The sequence below is a fragment of the Stomoxys calcitrans genome, chromosome 4 (genome assembly GCF_963082655.1).
Source record: "Stomoxys calcitrans chromosome 4, idStoCalc2.1, whole genome shotgun sequence".
In the NCBI taxonomy this organism is placed as follows: Eukaryota; Metazoa; Arthropoda; class Insecta; order Diptera; family Muscidae; genus Stomoxys; species Stomoxys calcitrans.
Window position 1 is genome coordinate 70076604 of NC_081555.1, and position 17349 is coordinate 70093952.

General features: G+C 39.4%; 1 protein-coding gene across 1 annotated transcript in view; it reads left to right on the top strand.

Moving 5' to 3' along the window:
• Positions 1-336: 336 nt before the first annotated feature.
• The window catches only part of LOC106093072 (sex peptide receptor), an 87589-nt gene continuing 70576 nt past the window's right edge, over positions 337-17349 (top strand). The window contains exon 1 of the mRNA XM_013260053.2: positions 337-946. Within this exon, the coding sequence (XP_013115507.2) occupies positions 337-946 (610 nt within the window). The remainder of the gene's footprint in view (positions 947-17349) is intronic.

Below are 17349 nucleotides of genomic sequence, written 5' to 3' on the forward strand. Positions count from 1 at the left end.
ATGCTTAGCATACATACGCATATTTTAAAGCGGCTAATGTGGCAACAATAGAGCTTTGCACAATTCCATGTCGTATCTTCCAAATTCCAAAGGATACCACGAAATCACAATCATCACCAAACCGCACAACGTGGGCATTTGAAATGGAGATTACCCAATTAATGGAATAATAACCCATCATTGAGGCTGACTGAAAATTAGCTAGATTTGCAACCGTAATTAAAGAAAACATACAACATTTGGCATACAAAATCATCCAAACTTGTCACTCGCATCCATCTCATGTACTTTTTGCTAGTTGTAAACCGCGCAATTTATTCAATCCAATGAGTGGCAATGGTCCTTCGCGATAGTATGCGCCAGCATCAGAACATGAATAACCTACAACAGACCATGATAGCCGTAGTGACAGAGTCCGTGGCTGCAGTTATGGCACCCACCATGAATGATAATAACCTCTACCATCGAACCAGCGTACCTGCGAATGCATCGACAAGTCCTGCTGACAGCAGCACACATGGTGCCAACAATCACACCGAATATTCCTATGACATCTCCGCCGCGGGTCTTTTGTATTGGAGTGGTGATGGGGGCGGTGGAGGTGTTAATGGCGTAGCTGAACTTGGCTCCGACAACTCCATTGCCAGAGATAGTAGCAGTGAAATCATCATTGATAGCCTTAGCAATTCATTTGAATATTTGAATGCGTCCGCATATGCCCATGATTCCAATGATACAGATTTTTACATGCACTGCATGGACAGAGATCCCGTTACGAATCTATCGTATTTCAATCTCACGTGTGAGACGCAGATAGAATATGTTCTGCCACTGTACGGTTATATAATGCCATTTTTGTTAGTGCTAACTGTGGTGTCCAATTCCTTGATTGTGCTGATACTGAGCAAAAAGAATATGTCAACGCCGACTAATTTTGTACTAATGGGTAAGTTCATCGTTTATGAAATATTTCAGTTCCAATTCCAATTCTGAGAGGTAGACAAGTAAGCAAACCATAATTCTATGCTGCGATAAATCATTGTAGTATATGAGAGCTATACATTAAACATGGACTGATTTGGCCTATTTGCAATCCCAACTGACCTTAAACTATATGAAGTATTCTTTTCTAAATTTTGAGCAATACCGATTCGATGATTTATGGAGAGAGACCGACAAGGCTAGAACGAATTATAAAGTGGCGGTGAACAAAAATCTATTACATAACCAGTAAAGAAGGGCAAAAGTCGGGCGGTTCTGACTTTGTAATATCCTACACCTACCCTATAAGTACAATGTGGGAGCTATATCCAATTCTGATACAATTTTTATATACCTCGGCGGATGTTTTCAGATGGGTTATTAAACAATCCTTATTAAATTTGGAGCAAATATGTTCAATATGTAAAAACAACAATCGACATATGTAACTCAAACTCAAATATTGTGCGAGTCGTCGAGGAAAGCGTTGTACAAAGTTTTGGCAAGATTAGTCAATAAAGCGCTGGCAGCGGCTTTATATCTAAATCTTGATCGATTTCTATGAAATTCACCAGTAGTGTCGAAAGTCGTAAGGAAACCCTCTCTGCTAAATTTCGAGAGCTCTGCGTCCCTCACCCCGAAAAATCCCCAACAGGACACTTTCACCGCTTTGGGCAATATGGGTATCAAATGAAAGATGTTTGAAAGTTGAGACTACATCTGTTATAAGAATTTGATCCGACGTGTGTCAGTGGTCTTTCCAACCCCAAAACAGGCATGAATGTCAAACGTCATAAAATGGGTATCAAAAGAAAGGTCTTTGGGAGTTGACTACGAATTTGGTATACACTTTTGGGACAGAGTCCGGGATCGGCCAACCCATTAAACACCCTTCAATAGTTCGATCGGGATTGTATGGGAATTAAAAGAAAGGTCTACGACAGTAGAGTTCCAATCTAATAATGATATAAGGTTTCAAGTATCTGGGTGACGTCTTATCTTTCAATTAAAATAACATATGAAGGCCGATCAGGATAGAATAGGACAGCAATAAAGGGGTTTTTGGTAATAGAGTTCACTTTTTACCCTAAAATTGGGATAAACACAGATGCTCCCCCCTGTGGGAGCGTTGAAATATGAATTTGAACGTAGATAACCAATAGAAAAAAAACTAGTGTGGACAACAAAATCCTTCTCTAGCACGATGCTGATATTATTTCAGGGTCCTCCCTCTAAACTCTCTTCAAACCGGGTATATTTTCCTAATATGCTAACAAATAATAGGTATTTGATAGTAGAAAACCAATTTGATATCCAACGTTGAGGCCAAGTGTTGGGGATCGTCTCGTTCGATAAACAAATGGCAATTGGGGCACAAATAAAAGGAATTTGTGAGTAGAGTACGATGCTGATATTTTTCAGGGCTGTGGGTGGCAGCTCCATTCTCTACATACCTCTCAAAATGGACATGTTTGTAAAATATGGCAAAAAGGGGCTCAAATCTGATATCTGTTATATGGCCAAGGGTTTCAGGAACTCCTCACCTCCTAAATTCCCATTCAACAAAACAGATATACCGACTTTAGCAATATGTAGCAATATTTTGGGTGTGGAGTATGAATCTGATATCCACTTTCGGGGCAAAGGGTTTGGCTACTCCAATACACCACCAAAACCAGGAGAATGAAGTAGATCTAACATCCAAACTTTAATGGGGGGACTCTCCCCTTACCCTATCTTCAAACACGCCAGATTTCGGAGATGGGTGGGGCAATTTAAATGAAATTTAGTTTGTTTATTATAACTCAAAAATACAATAGAAAGGAAGAAGGGCCGCGCCACCTCCAAGGCCTGCCAAATGGAAATAAAGGGTGATTTTTTTGAGGTTAGGATTTTCATGCATTAGTATTTGACAGATCACGTGGGATTTCAGACATGGTGTCAAAGAGAAAGATGCTCAGTATGCTTTGACATTTCATCATGAATAGACTTACTAACGAGCAACGCTTGCAAATCATTGAATTTTATTACCAAAATCAGTGTTCGGTTCGAAATGTGTTCAAATTTTGACAAATTTTGTTCAGCGATGAGGCTCATTTCTGGTTGAATGGCTACGTAAATAAGCAAAATTGCCGCATTTGGAGTGAAGAGCAACCAGAAGCCGTTCAAGAACTGCCCATGCATCCCGAAAAATGCACTGTTTGGTGTGGTTTGTACGCTGGTGGAATCATTGGACCGTATTTTTTCAAAGATGCTGTTGGACGCAACGTTACGGTGAATGAACACATTTCGAACCGAACACTGATTTTGGTAATAAAATTCAATGATTTGCAAGCGTTGCTCGTTAGTAAGTCTATTCATGATGAAATGTCAAAGCATACTGAGCATCTTTCTCTTTGACACCATGTCTGAAATCCCACGTGATCTGTCAAATACTAATGCATGAAAATCCTAACCTCAAAAAAATCACCCTTTACAAACCAAAAATGCTAAATGGAGCTCAAATGAAAGGTATTTGTGACTAGAGCACGCACGAATGTGATACATGACGGTCGATCTCCAATTTCCAATTTTCCAATATTTGCCCATGAACGTTCCGCTAAGGAACGGGGGCAAACTTCTCAAATATCAATGAGTGCAGTCCGAATCAAGTTTAAGCTCAATGATAAGGGGCCTCCTTTTTATAGCCTCTTTGGAGAAAAGTTTTACATGGCATAGTACCTCACAAATGTTGCCAGCATTAGGAGGGGAAAACCACCGCTGAAATTTTTTTCTGATGGTCTCGCCAGGATTCGAACCCAGGAGTTCAGCGTCATAGGCGGATATGCTAACCTCTGCGCTACGGTGAGGCCTCCGATGAACTGTCGAACTCACGCCCAATAATACAACCATACCGGACATATTTACCTACCATAGCAATATAAAGCTCAAATGAGAGTTATTTGGGATTAGAGTATCAATATGATATCCACTTTCGGGCGAAATACCTGAAAGTACGGCCTTTCCCCCCAAACAATACTTATTTCCTGACCGAGCCAGTATAGGGCTCAGATAAAATAAGAGTTTGAAGAAGGCGCAGCGGAGCGGGCTCTGTCCAACTATTTTATGCATATACTTTGTAGGGACATGGACCAATATTTAGAGATCTTAAAAACCGAATGACGAAAAGTAAAAAGTAAAAAACGTCCAATATTCGACCGCCGAATTTTAAGTAATCACTAGATAAGTAGTCAAATCGGGGATTCTATTGATGTGGGCCAAATGTGTATGAACCAATCTGGGTGGGATTTGGTGTGGGGTTTTAAAGGCATAAATGTCATTTTCAAACAAAATCTCAGCCAAATCGGGAACAAAATTAAAACTTCTGGCTATAGTGATTTCGAGAGATGGATCGACTTAGAAGTCAACACGATTAAAAATATAAATATTTTATAATATATACTCTACTTACAACATTTTTGTCACATCAGCCAAAAATTTCACCTTCTTGAGTCCGTAGAGGACTAATCGGAAGAATACTTATCATGGATATTTGAAATCTTAACAAATCACTACCTGAAAAATGGCAAACATATCGCATGAAAATTTTAGGCTCATTTCTAGAAGCTTAAGAGGCTTAATCGAAGGACCACTTTATATGTCTAAATCTAAATATGACCTCATTTGGCCGATTTGCAACGATCCAACGACCTACATCAAAAGGAAGTATGTGGAGAAGATGTCAAGTCGTTACCTTTTTACGTTTTACCGCTATCGTGATTGCGACAGACGGGCAGACTTTATAGGGTTATCGATCAACATTTCTAGGTGTTACAAACTGAATGACAAGTCAAGTCAAAACGTGTGACAAGACAAATCGTGTGATTGTTTCATAAAAGGTGATAATATTTATGGATCTGTGCATGTGGGAGGGATTTTGTGTGGATGTTGGATGGTATAAAAGTACTTCGCAGAGCAATTTTCTCTATTCCTTATGAGGTCGCAGATTAATATTTTGGATTAAGGTCTTTGGACCTTGCTATGTGGAGAGGCTACAGGCGAAAACCAATGTGAATGGGTTATTAAACAACCCGTATCAAATTTCGAGCAAATATGTTCAAACTGTAATAAATATGGTTGACAAATGTCAACATTATTGCAAATTACCCAAAATCTGACGAACATATATATGGGAGCTATATCTAAATCTGAACCGCTTTTAACCAAACTTTTTAGATATTGTGGTAGGCATCGAGAAAAGCATTGTAAAAAATTTTGGGAAGCTTGGTCAATAAATGCGCTTTCGTGGCTCTAGGAGTTAAAATCGGGCAATGTATATGTATATGAGAGCTATATCTAAATCTAAACCGATTTCCTTTAAGTTCTCCAGTAATGTCGAGAGTCAAAAGAAAATACTTCCTACCAAACTTCAAGAGAATCGGATAACAAATGATCATTTTATTGCATTACTACTGCAAATCGGACGAACTTTTATATGGGAGCTATACCCAAATCTAAACCGATTTGTTCCAATTTCAATAGGACTCATCTCTAGGCCGAAAAACATGGCTGTACCAAATTTGAAGACGATCGGATGGAAATTGCGACTTGTAGTTTGTACACAAATTAATATGGACAGGCAGACGAACAGACGGACAGACAGACAAACAGAGAGACGGACATAGCTAAATCGAATCAGAACGTGATTCTGAGTCGATCGGTATACTTATCAAGCATATGCACTAAGTTATAATATCCTATACCACAGCAGTGGATATGGGTATGAAAATGAATGAAATATTTCCCATATACAAAATCTTTGTGACAGTAAAATTAATAAAATATTCTGTCTCAATCAATTCATAAATACTAAATGCATGGTCACTTAAAGCAACATTAGTAGCAACTGTCTTCACATACAGAACAAGTAAAAGCGTGCTAGGTTCGGCCGGGCCGAATCTTATATACCCTCTACCATGGATCGCATTTGTCGAGTTCTTTTCCCAGCATCTCTTCTTAGGCAAAACAGGATATAAGAAAAGATTTGCTCTGCTATTAAAACGATATCAAGATATGCTCCGGTTTGGACCACAATTAAATTATATGTTGGAGACCTGTGTAAAATGTCAGCCAATTCGAATAAGAATTGCGCTCTTTGAGAGCTCAAATATTATGAACCGATTTGAACGATATTTGGCACAGTTGTTGGATATCATAACAAAATACTACGTGGCAAAATTCATTCAAATTGGATAAGAATTGCGCCCTCTAGAGGCTCAAGAATTCAAGACCCAAGATCGGTTTATATGGCAGCTATATCAGGTTATGAACCGATCTGAACCATACTTGGCACAGTTGTTGGATATAATATCGAAACACGTCGTGCTAAATTTCATTCTGATTGGATAAGAATTGCGCACTTTAGAGGCTCAAGAAGTCAAGACCCAAGATCGGTTTATATGACAGCTATATCAAAACATGGACCGATATGGCCCATTTACAATACCAACCGACCTACACTAATTAGAAGTATTTGTGCAAAATTTCAAGCGGCTAGCTTAACTCCTTCGGAAGTTAGCGTGCTTTCGACAGACAGACGGACGGACGGACAGACGGACGGACATGGCTAGATCGACATAAAATTTCACGACGAAAATTTCCACCATCTTATGGTGGAGGGTATAAAAATATAGTGTATTGTTGTTGCTTGATTGTTGTTTTATTCTCAGTTGTCAGACTCTCCTCGAACACATATCCCATACCAGGGATTCTAAGTCCGTTTACATTTGAAATACAATTTAATCCTCTTCGTAGAAGCAAATCTTATCGAAGTTGTTTATTTGTCTTTTTCAGAGAATTCCTTGTCGTTATTTTATAAACTTGAAAATATGCTAAATCAAAACTTTTCATAGGAGTGATGAAACTTTGGCTAAATAAGATTAATATTTAAAGAACGAATAATTTCGAAAGAATTTGGCATAGTGGCAGTTAAATGAAACGTTAATACTTCTACAAAATGACATAATTCATTTCACGCAGGGGTATTTATACAAATAAACATAAGATCACACTTCAGATATCAACAAGTGACAGCGTGCTAAGTTCGGCCGGTCCGAATCTTGCTAAAATATTGGAGCTATATCTAGTTATAGATCGAATTGGACCGTATTTGGAGCAGTTGTTGAGTCAGTAATAACAGAACACTATATGCAAAATTTCAGCCAAATCGGCAATAAGTCAAATCTGGAGATCGGTTTATATGGGATCTATATCAGGTTATACACAGATTTATACTGTACTTGGCACTGCAGTTGGAAGTCAAAATAGAACACAATGTGCAAAATTTCATCCAAATTTGAAAATAATTGCACCCTCAAGCAGCCCAAGAATTCGATATGGCCGCTATATCAGGTTAAGGACTGATTTGGAAGTCATACCAAATTGGAGCTGAAAGTCATAACTCATAACTAATTTTGAGCATTGCTTAAAGCACAATGAACAGCGTATTTAATTGTCTATCATAACATTAAATTTCGTGTTGCGAATCTTATATACCCTCCACCATGGAACCCATTTGTCAAGTTATTGGAATAACAAATAGAAAAACACAACCTCCAAAATTTCAGGCCATTCGAGTAATAAATGCGCCCTCTAGAGGCTCAAACAGTCAAACTGGGAGATCGGTTTATATGGCAGCTATATTAGGTTAAACACCGATTTAGACCATACTTGGAACAGTTGTTGGAAGTCATACCAAAACGACCAAAATTTAACCATATTGGATAAGAATTGCGCCCTCTAGAAGCTTAAAAAGTCTAATCGGGAGATCGGTTTATATGGCGACTATATAGGATATGAATTGATTTAGATCATACTTGACACAGTTGTTGGAAGTCATAACGAAACCCGTCATGCAAAATTTCAACCAAATCGGATTGGAATTGCATCGTCCAGAAGCTTAATCGGGAGGTCGGAGATGGATCAGGAAATGGACTGATTTAAACCATATTTGGTACAGTTGCTGAGAGCCATACCAGAAAACTTCACGCAATATTTCAGTCATATCGGATAAGAATTTCGCCCTCTAGAAGCCAAGACCCAAGATCGGTTTATGGAAGCTATATCAAAACAAGGGCCGATTTGGCTCATTTACAATCCCAACCGACCTACACTAATAACAAATATTTGTACAAAATTTCAAGCTCCTAGCTTTACTTTTTCGAAAGTTTGTGTGCTTTCGATAGACGGACGGACATGGGTAGATCTAGCCATGTCCGTCCGTATGAATTAAGATGTCATGATGATTAAGAATATATATACTTTATGGGATCTTAGACTCATATTTCGGGGTGTTACAAACGGAATGACGAAATTAGTATACCATCCATCCCATGATGGAGGGTATAAAAATATGTATAAAAACTATATTTTATAATTTTTACTAATGAATATATAATGAAAAACCCGACGAAATTGCTGATCACTTGTTTTATTTACCAGAAGTGAATGGTATAAGTGGGCAAACTTTGTTTTCGTCACCAATTTTTACATGAATTTATTAAAAGATCTAATTTTAACTTATACAAATTTTCAATGTTATTCACAAACGAAGTTTACTTGTCAAAAATTTCGTTTATTGCTAATGAATTATTCTTTTGCGTGTAGTGCCAATAGGAGTGCTTGTTTGTACCGTTGAGTGGAGCGAAGGTTTTTGTTATTTCGATCCGCAAGAATATTCTTAACTCGTAATAGGTCATTATTTTTGGGAAAAAACTTTAAGTCGCTTAAGGAAAGCTACGATAGTGTTTTGCAAAAGGCGGTTGATATCTGGGTCTGTTTCTAGTGGAGTGGCAGATCCAGACCCGGAAGTAAGTTTAGAATGGATTCCAAAGAACCAAAAGCTGCGGTGGTAGTATCACGCATTAGCATGTTGTCTGCTATTGTGACCTCGACTGGCGGAGCGGCTGCGTCAGGCTCTAGCCGACCGACGACTGGTCAGCAGGGGCTTTTAACGAAGACACCTGCTATAATTTTTAAGGACAAGGCCGAACCTATTTTTATCTTCGCATGAATATAATTTGCCTAGGCCATCGGCCTTCTCTGGCAAAATAATACGCTCCTTAAGAGGTTGGTAGAATGAAATGCGTATCGCTCTCAGGTTTATTGAGAGGCTTGGTGCGAATGATCCTAAGACTGTCTCCGATAAGGAGAGAGGCTCCCTTTATTGGGCTCGGAGATTCGCTGAACGGACTACACCAAAGGCTACACGTCTAGATTCGGAAACGGCACCGCAGTCCCCTCAAAGGCTGCAATCAAATGGAGGACATCCCATACCCAAAAAAACTAAGGCGTACAATAGTAAGATGGGTCCAAGGACCTTTGCTATTGCCGCTAAGTAAAGCTTGGTGATTGTAGGTGTCGACAAGGGAGAAGAACAGAGCTGCATACCTAAAAACAATTGGAGTGGGGTAGTCAATGGACTGTCACCTGTATACTCCGATGTCCTTGCAGAAATGCCTGGACCTCCTCCAGTTTGTGACGATGGAGGCTGGTATTGGGGCCGATACAAACGATTCAAACCGATCAACTCTCTGTTGAAATGCATGGTTGCGCAATGAGAAAGATTGGCGAGATCTGTCCAGGCGCAGCACTGGGTTTCATCAGGTAGGAAAATATACCATCTCAACAAATGGCACACGCTTGGATACCAAGGATTCTTCCAGATCCTGAATCCATACATGAGAGACTAAGTGAATGTAATCCCAATCTTTCAACCGCTGAGTGGAAGATTGGAAGAGGCTGATGTTGACCGGAGACATGCAGTATTCGAACTACATTTCGACTGTCTCGCAGACCTCAAAATGTCTGAAGGAATTTTATCCTATGGATCCAATATGGTGAAACTGAAAGTGTATCGAGGCGGTGGGTTGGATGAATCAGAAGACGACTCAGCATTGCTGAACACTTATTTGAGGAACTATCGACCACATCTCTAAAATCTGGCGGATTGCAGGAGACTGAAAATCCCCCTGTCACGATCGAGACAGAAGGCGATTGCGTCGAAACGGGACCCGACAACCCCTGAGTGGGTGGGTCATTCGGTTGGATTGTGCTCAAGGTGTGCGCTGTCGTGGAAGGACGGAACTCAACAAGAACTTCGACAGCAGTAGCTAGTGATGAATCTAAGGAGGGATCGTCCACACCGAAAGTGTGCAGTGTCCTGAGTGAGAGTGGTTCCACTGATTTCTCAACTGCCCCTTGATGCGTTAGAAAACTCATCATAACAAGATCTAACGAAGCTTGTGTGGATGGACTCGTGGCGGACTCATTGTAAGGCCTCTTCGGCGGCACTAAAGGTCCTCCTGATGGCAGCGTGATTTGACGTGATCTTTTCCAATAACCATGGGTGTGAGGAAGAATGGTTCGTGGACTAGGTTAGGTTAGGTTTACCGCTTCTGCAGGGAAAAAGAGCCTCATTATTGGAAGTGATGCTAATGCACATTACCAGATATGGGGAATTTCGGATATCAACGAAAGGGGTGAGCTGCTTATCGAAGATATTATAAGATGTAATCTGGCAATTTGTAATAATGGGAACAAACCAACTTTTATTACCAGGAACAGGTAAGACGTAACGAAGGATATAAGAGCAAGAATATGTGACTGGGAAGCGTTAGATGACCGCAGCTTCTCTTATCTCCGTTATATTAGTTTCAGCCATGGAAAAAATACTGCAGAAGTGATCCCTCGGATAAACAGAAGAAAGGCGGATTATCCCTTCTAGACCAAGGCAGCGGGGACTGCAGAGGACATAGGCACAATGGTCAAGCGGATCACGAATGCCCTGAATAACTCACTTGTTTCAGCAAGTCCTTGTACCAAGCAAAGGGAGAAAAAGCGACCTCCGTGGTCTACCCCACAACTGCATTATCTAAGGAAATGCTGCAGAAAACTTTTGAAGAGGGCGATGGTCACAAGTTCGTCACACGATTAGGACGTCTATAAGGCAGAGCAAGGAATATACAAGGGCGAGCTGAGAAAGGCTAAGAACAAATCTTGGGCGGAATTCTGCAGCTTCGTGAGGGCCTCTATTCGAATAAAGGGGATATAAACATAAGTCGGATGGACGATGTCTAGTGAGGAAACACTGGAACTACATTTCCCTGGGTACTCTCCAACGAACAACGTGACGCCAGAACAGGATGTCACTGGTAGGAATTCGTCGGACGTTTTTGGGAAAATTGGGTTTTAAGTCGAATATCTTTGGGCGACAAGAAGTTTCGACTCCTTTAAATCGCCAGCCCCTGATGATGTATCACCGATTGAATTACAAGCTGAGATTTACTCTGCGTGTATCAAAATGTCCTATATTCCTGTGGGATGAAGAGACACAAGAGTAATTTTCATTCTGAACGCATTAAAACCTTACCACACGAAGGCAAAAGATTTTCGCCCTATTGGTCTGTCATCTCTCATGCTAAAACTCTTGAGAGGTTGGTAGAAACATATCTATTGGCAGAGATTCCTGGAGATCAGCTGTCTCGACAACAACATGTATAAACATATAGTAAGGGCAAGACCACTGAAACAGCCCTTCACGACCTAGTCAGATACATAGAATGGCTTCATAAATATCTTCTCAGACAACCAGGCAACCCTTAAATCCCTGGAGAACGTTCAAAAACCTCCCTCGACTGTCGCAAATCTGTCGAAGAGATGGCTGAACAGTTCAATTCCAACTGTTCTGGGTGCCGCGCCAAATAGATATTCCAGGGTATTGTGTGGCAGACGCGATTGCGAAACTAGGAACTACCTTAAAAATTCCACAGAAAGTGGACATGTAAGCTAAGTTTTCAAGAAAGGCAAAGAATGATAGATGGTCACAAAGGAGGGGTTGGGAACATTAAAAAATTATGTGGCCCAATCGAGACTTGAAGAGGTCTACCGCTTAGCTTACATTGGCTGGAAGAGACGTTTCAGTCATTGTGTCCGTCATGACAGGTTACTGTCCGATCGGAAAACATGCTGACAGACATGCTGAATGTTGGCAGTAACGACTTTAGTAGAAGTTGTGAGGAACATCAACATAGAACATCTGCTGTGTGTGTCTTCCGCACTGGCGATCAGAAGGAGTTCCACTTTAGTTTCTTATTTCTTTGAGAACTTGCCTGCTTTAACGGATGTGAACTTTCGCAAGTTGTTAAGCTTTTATAAGCGATCTGGATGTTTCAACGGTAGAAAGAAGGCATCGTCCTTCCCCTAACGTCTAGGTGTCTCTGAATGCAGACTGGCACTTAAATCTAACCTAACCTAGCATTTAGATTGAATGTGTTCCCCCTTCTAATATGAAGTACAAGTTTTTTCATGCCAAACTTATTCGTTTTTACCCAACCACTTTATTCGCAATAGAAATGGCGATATGATTCTTGGAATTATTTCAATATTCATGAATATTGCAACAGCAATTCAAGGAAATACAGTTTGGAATGCATGGGGAGCACAAGATGATGTCGTTGGAGTTAAGGATGACAATAACGACAATGATTCTTGTTCCATGGCTTACCCCACTTGAAAAGTATATTCCATCTATATCCACAGCAAAACGATTTTCTCATAACACTAAGGGAGGATGCTTAGAAATTTTTACCCTCCACACTACACAAAGGACCTCAAGGTTTTGTGATATCGAAATCCAAGAGTAAATCAAATTTATTTTGAATTATTTTATACATCCCTAATGGAGAAGATTGATTTTGGTTTCTTCCACCATATGAGGGGTCAGGGATTTATTACATTTTTATTCAATGAATTCTTCTTACAAGCTCTTATTGAATTGTTATGTACTGATATGTACTTAAGCTTTGGAAAGATGTGATGATTTTCTGCTGCAAAATGGTGGATGAAGATGATAGCCCGAGGAAAGCACAAAAAAGTAATGCATTGAAACAACAATTGCTAGGACTTTCTGCTGCGAGTATTATTTCGAATTGCAAACGATTGTTGTTGACTTTGCTTCGGCACATGATTTATGTCGACGTAGGCAAACTATACTCATATAAGGCTAAACTCACTTCTATGTGTGAAATTTTTGTGTCAATAGAATATGACAATCGTTTTTTATCATCTGGACCATGTTCAGCATGCATTTTGAGAAGTATATATGAAAATGTGGACTACTCTGTACCTTGTTCGGCACGAATAGCAGTTCCCACGATATAACTGCATGTATGACAGATAAATGAGGTCTGATCAAAAAATAACCGTTATTTTCAATTTTTATACCCTACACCAATACTGTGGTACAGGGTATTGTAACTTTGTGAATTTGTTTGTAACAGCCAAAAGGAAGACCCATTCATAAGTATACCGATCGACTCAGAATCACTTTCTGATTCGATTTAGCTATGTCCGTCTGTCTGTCTGTCCATGTTAATTTGTGTACAAAGTACAGGTCGCAGTTTGCATCCGATCGTCTCAAAATTTGGTACAGGCCTGTTTTCAGCCTAGATACGAGGCCCATTGATATTGGAAAAAATCGGTTCAGATTTGTCCGATTTTCAGTAATAATGCAATACAATGGTCATTTTTTAACCGATTCGCTCAAAATTTTGTAGGACATTACTGGTGAATTTCATAGAAAGCGGTTCAGATTTAGATATAGCTCTCATATACATACATCGCCCGATTTTTACTCCTATTGCCACTGCAAGCGCATTTATTGACCCATCTTGCTAAAATTTTGCAAAACGCGCTTCATCGACTTATATAGCTCCTATATATATATGTTTGTCCGATTTTCAGTAATAATGCAATACAATGGTCATTTTTTAACCGATTCGCTCAAAATTTTGCAGGACATTACTGGTGAATTTCATAGAAAGCGGTTCAGATTTAGATATAGCTCTCATATACATACATCGCCCGATTTTTACTCCTATTGCCACTGCAAGCGCATTTATTGACCCATCTTGCTAAAATTTTGCAAAACGCTTTCATCGACTACTGCCACAGTATCTGAGAAGTTTTCTCGAAATCGGTTCAGATTTAGGTATAGCACCCATATATAATTTCGTCCGATTTTGAGAAATATTGAAAGAAAGTGCTCATTTTTTAACCGATTCTCTCGAAAATGTGAAGGATTTTCTTATGACTCTTATTGGTGAATTTCATAGAAATCGGCCCAGATGTAGACATAGCTGTCATATATGTATATCGCCAGATTTTCACCCCAAGAGCCGCTGCAAGCGCATTGTTTGATCAATCTTGTCAAAATTTTGCTCAACGTTTTCCTTGGTGACTACCACAATATATGAGAAGTTTTCTCGAAATCGGTTCATTATTAGATAAAGCTCATCAGATTTGGGTAATGCAACAATGTTGTCATTTGTCAACCGGAGTTATTATAGTTTGAACATATTTGCTCGCCGAGGTCCATCAAAATTGGTTCAGAATTGGATATAGCCCCCACTTTGTGCATATAAGGTAGGTGTAGGGTATTATACAGTGGGCACCGCCCGACTTTTGCCCTTCCTTACTGGTTTTAAAGAGCATTCATTTATTCATCAAAAACTATCATGTCCCCTTTAAAGTAATCCCACTCGGACACTTTGGTCAGCGTTTTTTCCAATCCTCAAAGCAGTTATGAAACGCGCTTTTTGGTATCGCTAACAGCTCTTGTTTCGATTTTTCTTGTATCTCTTCAAACGTAATAAAACGCTTTCCTTTCATCGGTGGCTTCAGCTTTGGAAAGAGAAAAAAGTCAGCGGGGGCCAAATCCGGTGAATACGGTGGGTGATAACGGTTTCGTTTTTGGCCAAAAACTCACGCACCAGCATCGATGTGTCAGCTGGTGCGTTATCATGGTGCAAAATCCGTGATTGGTTTTTCCACAATTCTTCTCGTTTCTAACGAATTGCTTTGCGTAAACTGCGCAAGAATTCATGATGCATCACGCCATTGGAGTCGAAGAACCCAGTGAGCAAAACCATCACATTTGACCGATGGGATGATTGGGCTTTGGTTTCAATTTCATATCCATACACCCATGACTCGTCACCAGTTGTGAACTTTTTGAGATGATCTGGTTCGTCGTTGACGATGTTCAACAGCTCCTGAGCGATGTCCATGAGACGTTGTTTTTGCCAAAAATTTAACAACTTTGGAACAATCTTCACTGTTGTGCATTTCAAGCCCAAAACATCCATCAAAATTGTATGGCATGAGCCGAACGATATGCCAATATCATCAGCAACCACTCTGATAGTGATTCGACAATTATTCCAAATGATTTTCTTCACTGCTTTAATGTTTTCATCGGTTGTTGAAGTGCTCTGGCGACCAGGACCAGCATCGTCATTGACATTTTCTCCACCTTCCATAAACCGGCTACAAGACAATTGAACTTGTGTTCTGTTCATAGTAGACTCGCCAAACGCCACAGTCCACATTTCAAATGTCTTTGCGCATTTTGTTTAATTTTTTACACGAAACTTAATACAGTTTCTTTGATCCATTTTTCGAATAGTAGCAAATCGAAGAGCACACCAAAAACAACTTACCTTCTTATTTGTCAAAAACAAACTGACAATCCAAAATGGCTGATATTATCAACAAATATAATAGATATGTGGAGTAACATAACAGAAAACAAGTAAAAAGGCGTTAAGTTCGGCCGGGCGGAACATTGGATACCCACCACCTCGGGTATATATGTAAACCACCTTTCATCAAAATTCGGTGAAAATTTCATACCTTATACTCATATACCTCATACCGATCTGAACTATATACGACACGAATGTCAAAAAGCCGAACATAAGTCACTGGGGCCAAGACTTTAAATCGAGATATCGGTCTACATGGCAGCTATATCCAAATCTGGACCGATTTGGGCCAAGTTGCATAAACATGTCGAAGAGCCTAACACTAAGCACTGTCCCAAATTTCGGCGAAATCGGACAATAAATGCCTCTTTTATGGGCCCTAAACCTTAAATCCAGAGATCGGTCTATATGGCAGCTATATTCAAATCTGGACTGATCTGGACAAAATTGAAGAAGGACGTCGAAGAGCCTAACCAAACTCACTGTCTCAAATTTCAGCGACATCGGACAATAAATTTAATGGCCTCAAAACCTAAAACCTATATATCGGTCTATATGGCAGCTATATCCAAATCTGGACCGATCTGTGCGATATTGCAGAAGTATGTCAAGGGGCTTAACTGAACTCACTGTTCCAAATTTCGGGGACATCGGGCAATAAATGAGCATTTTATGGGCCCAAAACCATAAATCAAGAAATCGGTCTATATGACAGCTAAATCCAAATTTGAACCGATCTGGACCAAATTGAAGAAATATGTCAAAGGGCCTAACACATCTCACTGTCCCAAATTTCAGCAAAATCGGATAATGAATGTGGCTATTATGGGCCTTACACCATAAATCGGAGGATCGATCTATATGGCAGCTATATCCAAATCTGGACCGATCTGAGCCGAAGGATGTAACGAAGGATGTCGATGGGCCTTACACAATTCACTGCCCCGAATTTCATCAAAATCGGATAATAAATGTGGCTTTTGTGGGCCTAAGACCCTAAACCGGAGGATCGGTCTATATGGCAGCTATATCCAAATCTGACAACTCACTGTCCCAAATTTCAGCAATACAGCTGCAAGAGAGCCGCTGGCAAAAGTTAGGGTTTAAACCGTATTCCATTCACTGGCTGCATACTGCAATTGTCACACCTATAGGGCTATAAGGTATTGTGCTCTGGTGGACGGCGGAACACAAGTTTAAGTTTTTGAGATTTTAATGACCTGCATATACTTTTTCAGTTTTTGAGACAACAAGGATCTAGCGCAGAAACAACGTCTAAAGAAATCATTTCGCTAAGACTTTGCAGCAGAAAAAGAAGAAATTTTAATGAAATGTTTCCTTTTGAAAAGATTTCAATTAAATTTTCGCTGAAGACAACATTTTTATGAAATCCTCTAAAAAAAAACAAAATTTAAATGACATTTTCTCATAAGACAAGATTTCAATAAAAATTCTCTTATGATGATATATTGATCAAATATAAATAATTTTTTTTTAAATTTTGTTGAAATTTAAAAAAAAAATTTTTAAAATATTCAATAATTTTTTTAGGACAAGATATGGATAAAAAATTTCCAAAGAACAAATTTTAGTTAAATTTTCTGTAAGGACAAAGATTTTTTTGGGCATAAAATGCTGATATAATTTCCCTAAGAGATAGAATTTCGATAGTTTTTCTTAGGACATTTTGTGTAAAGGTATACAAGATACAACTATTCCAAAATATGATTAGGAATGAACTATTAGCAAGAAACCGATTGATTTTGGCAAGAATCCAATTTAACAA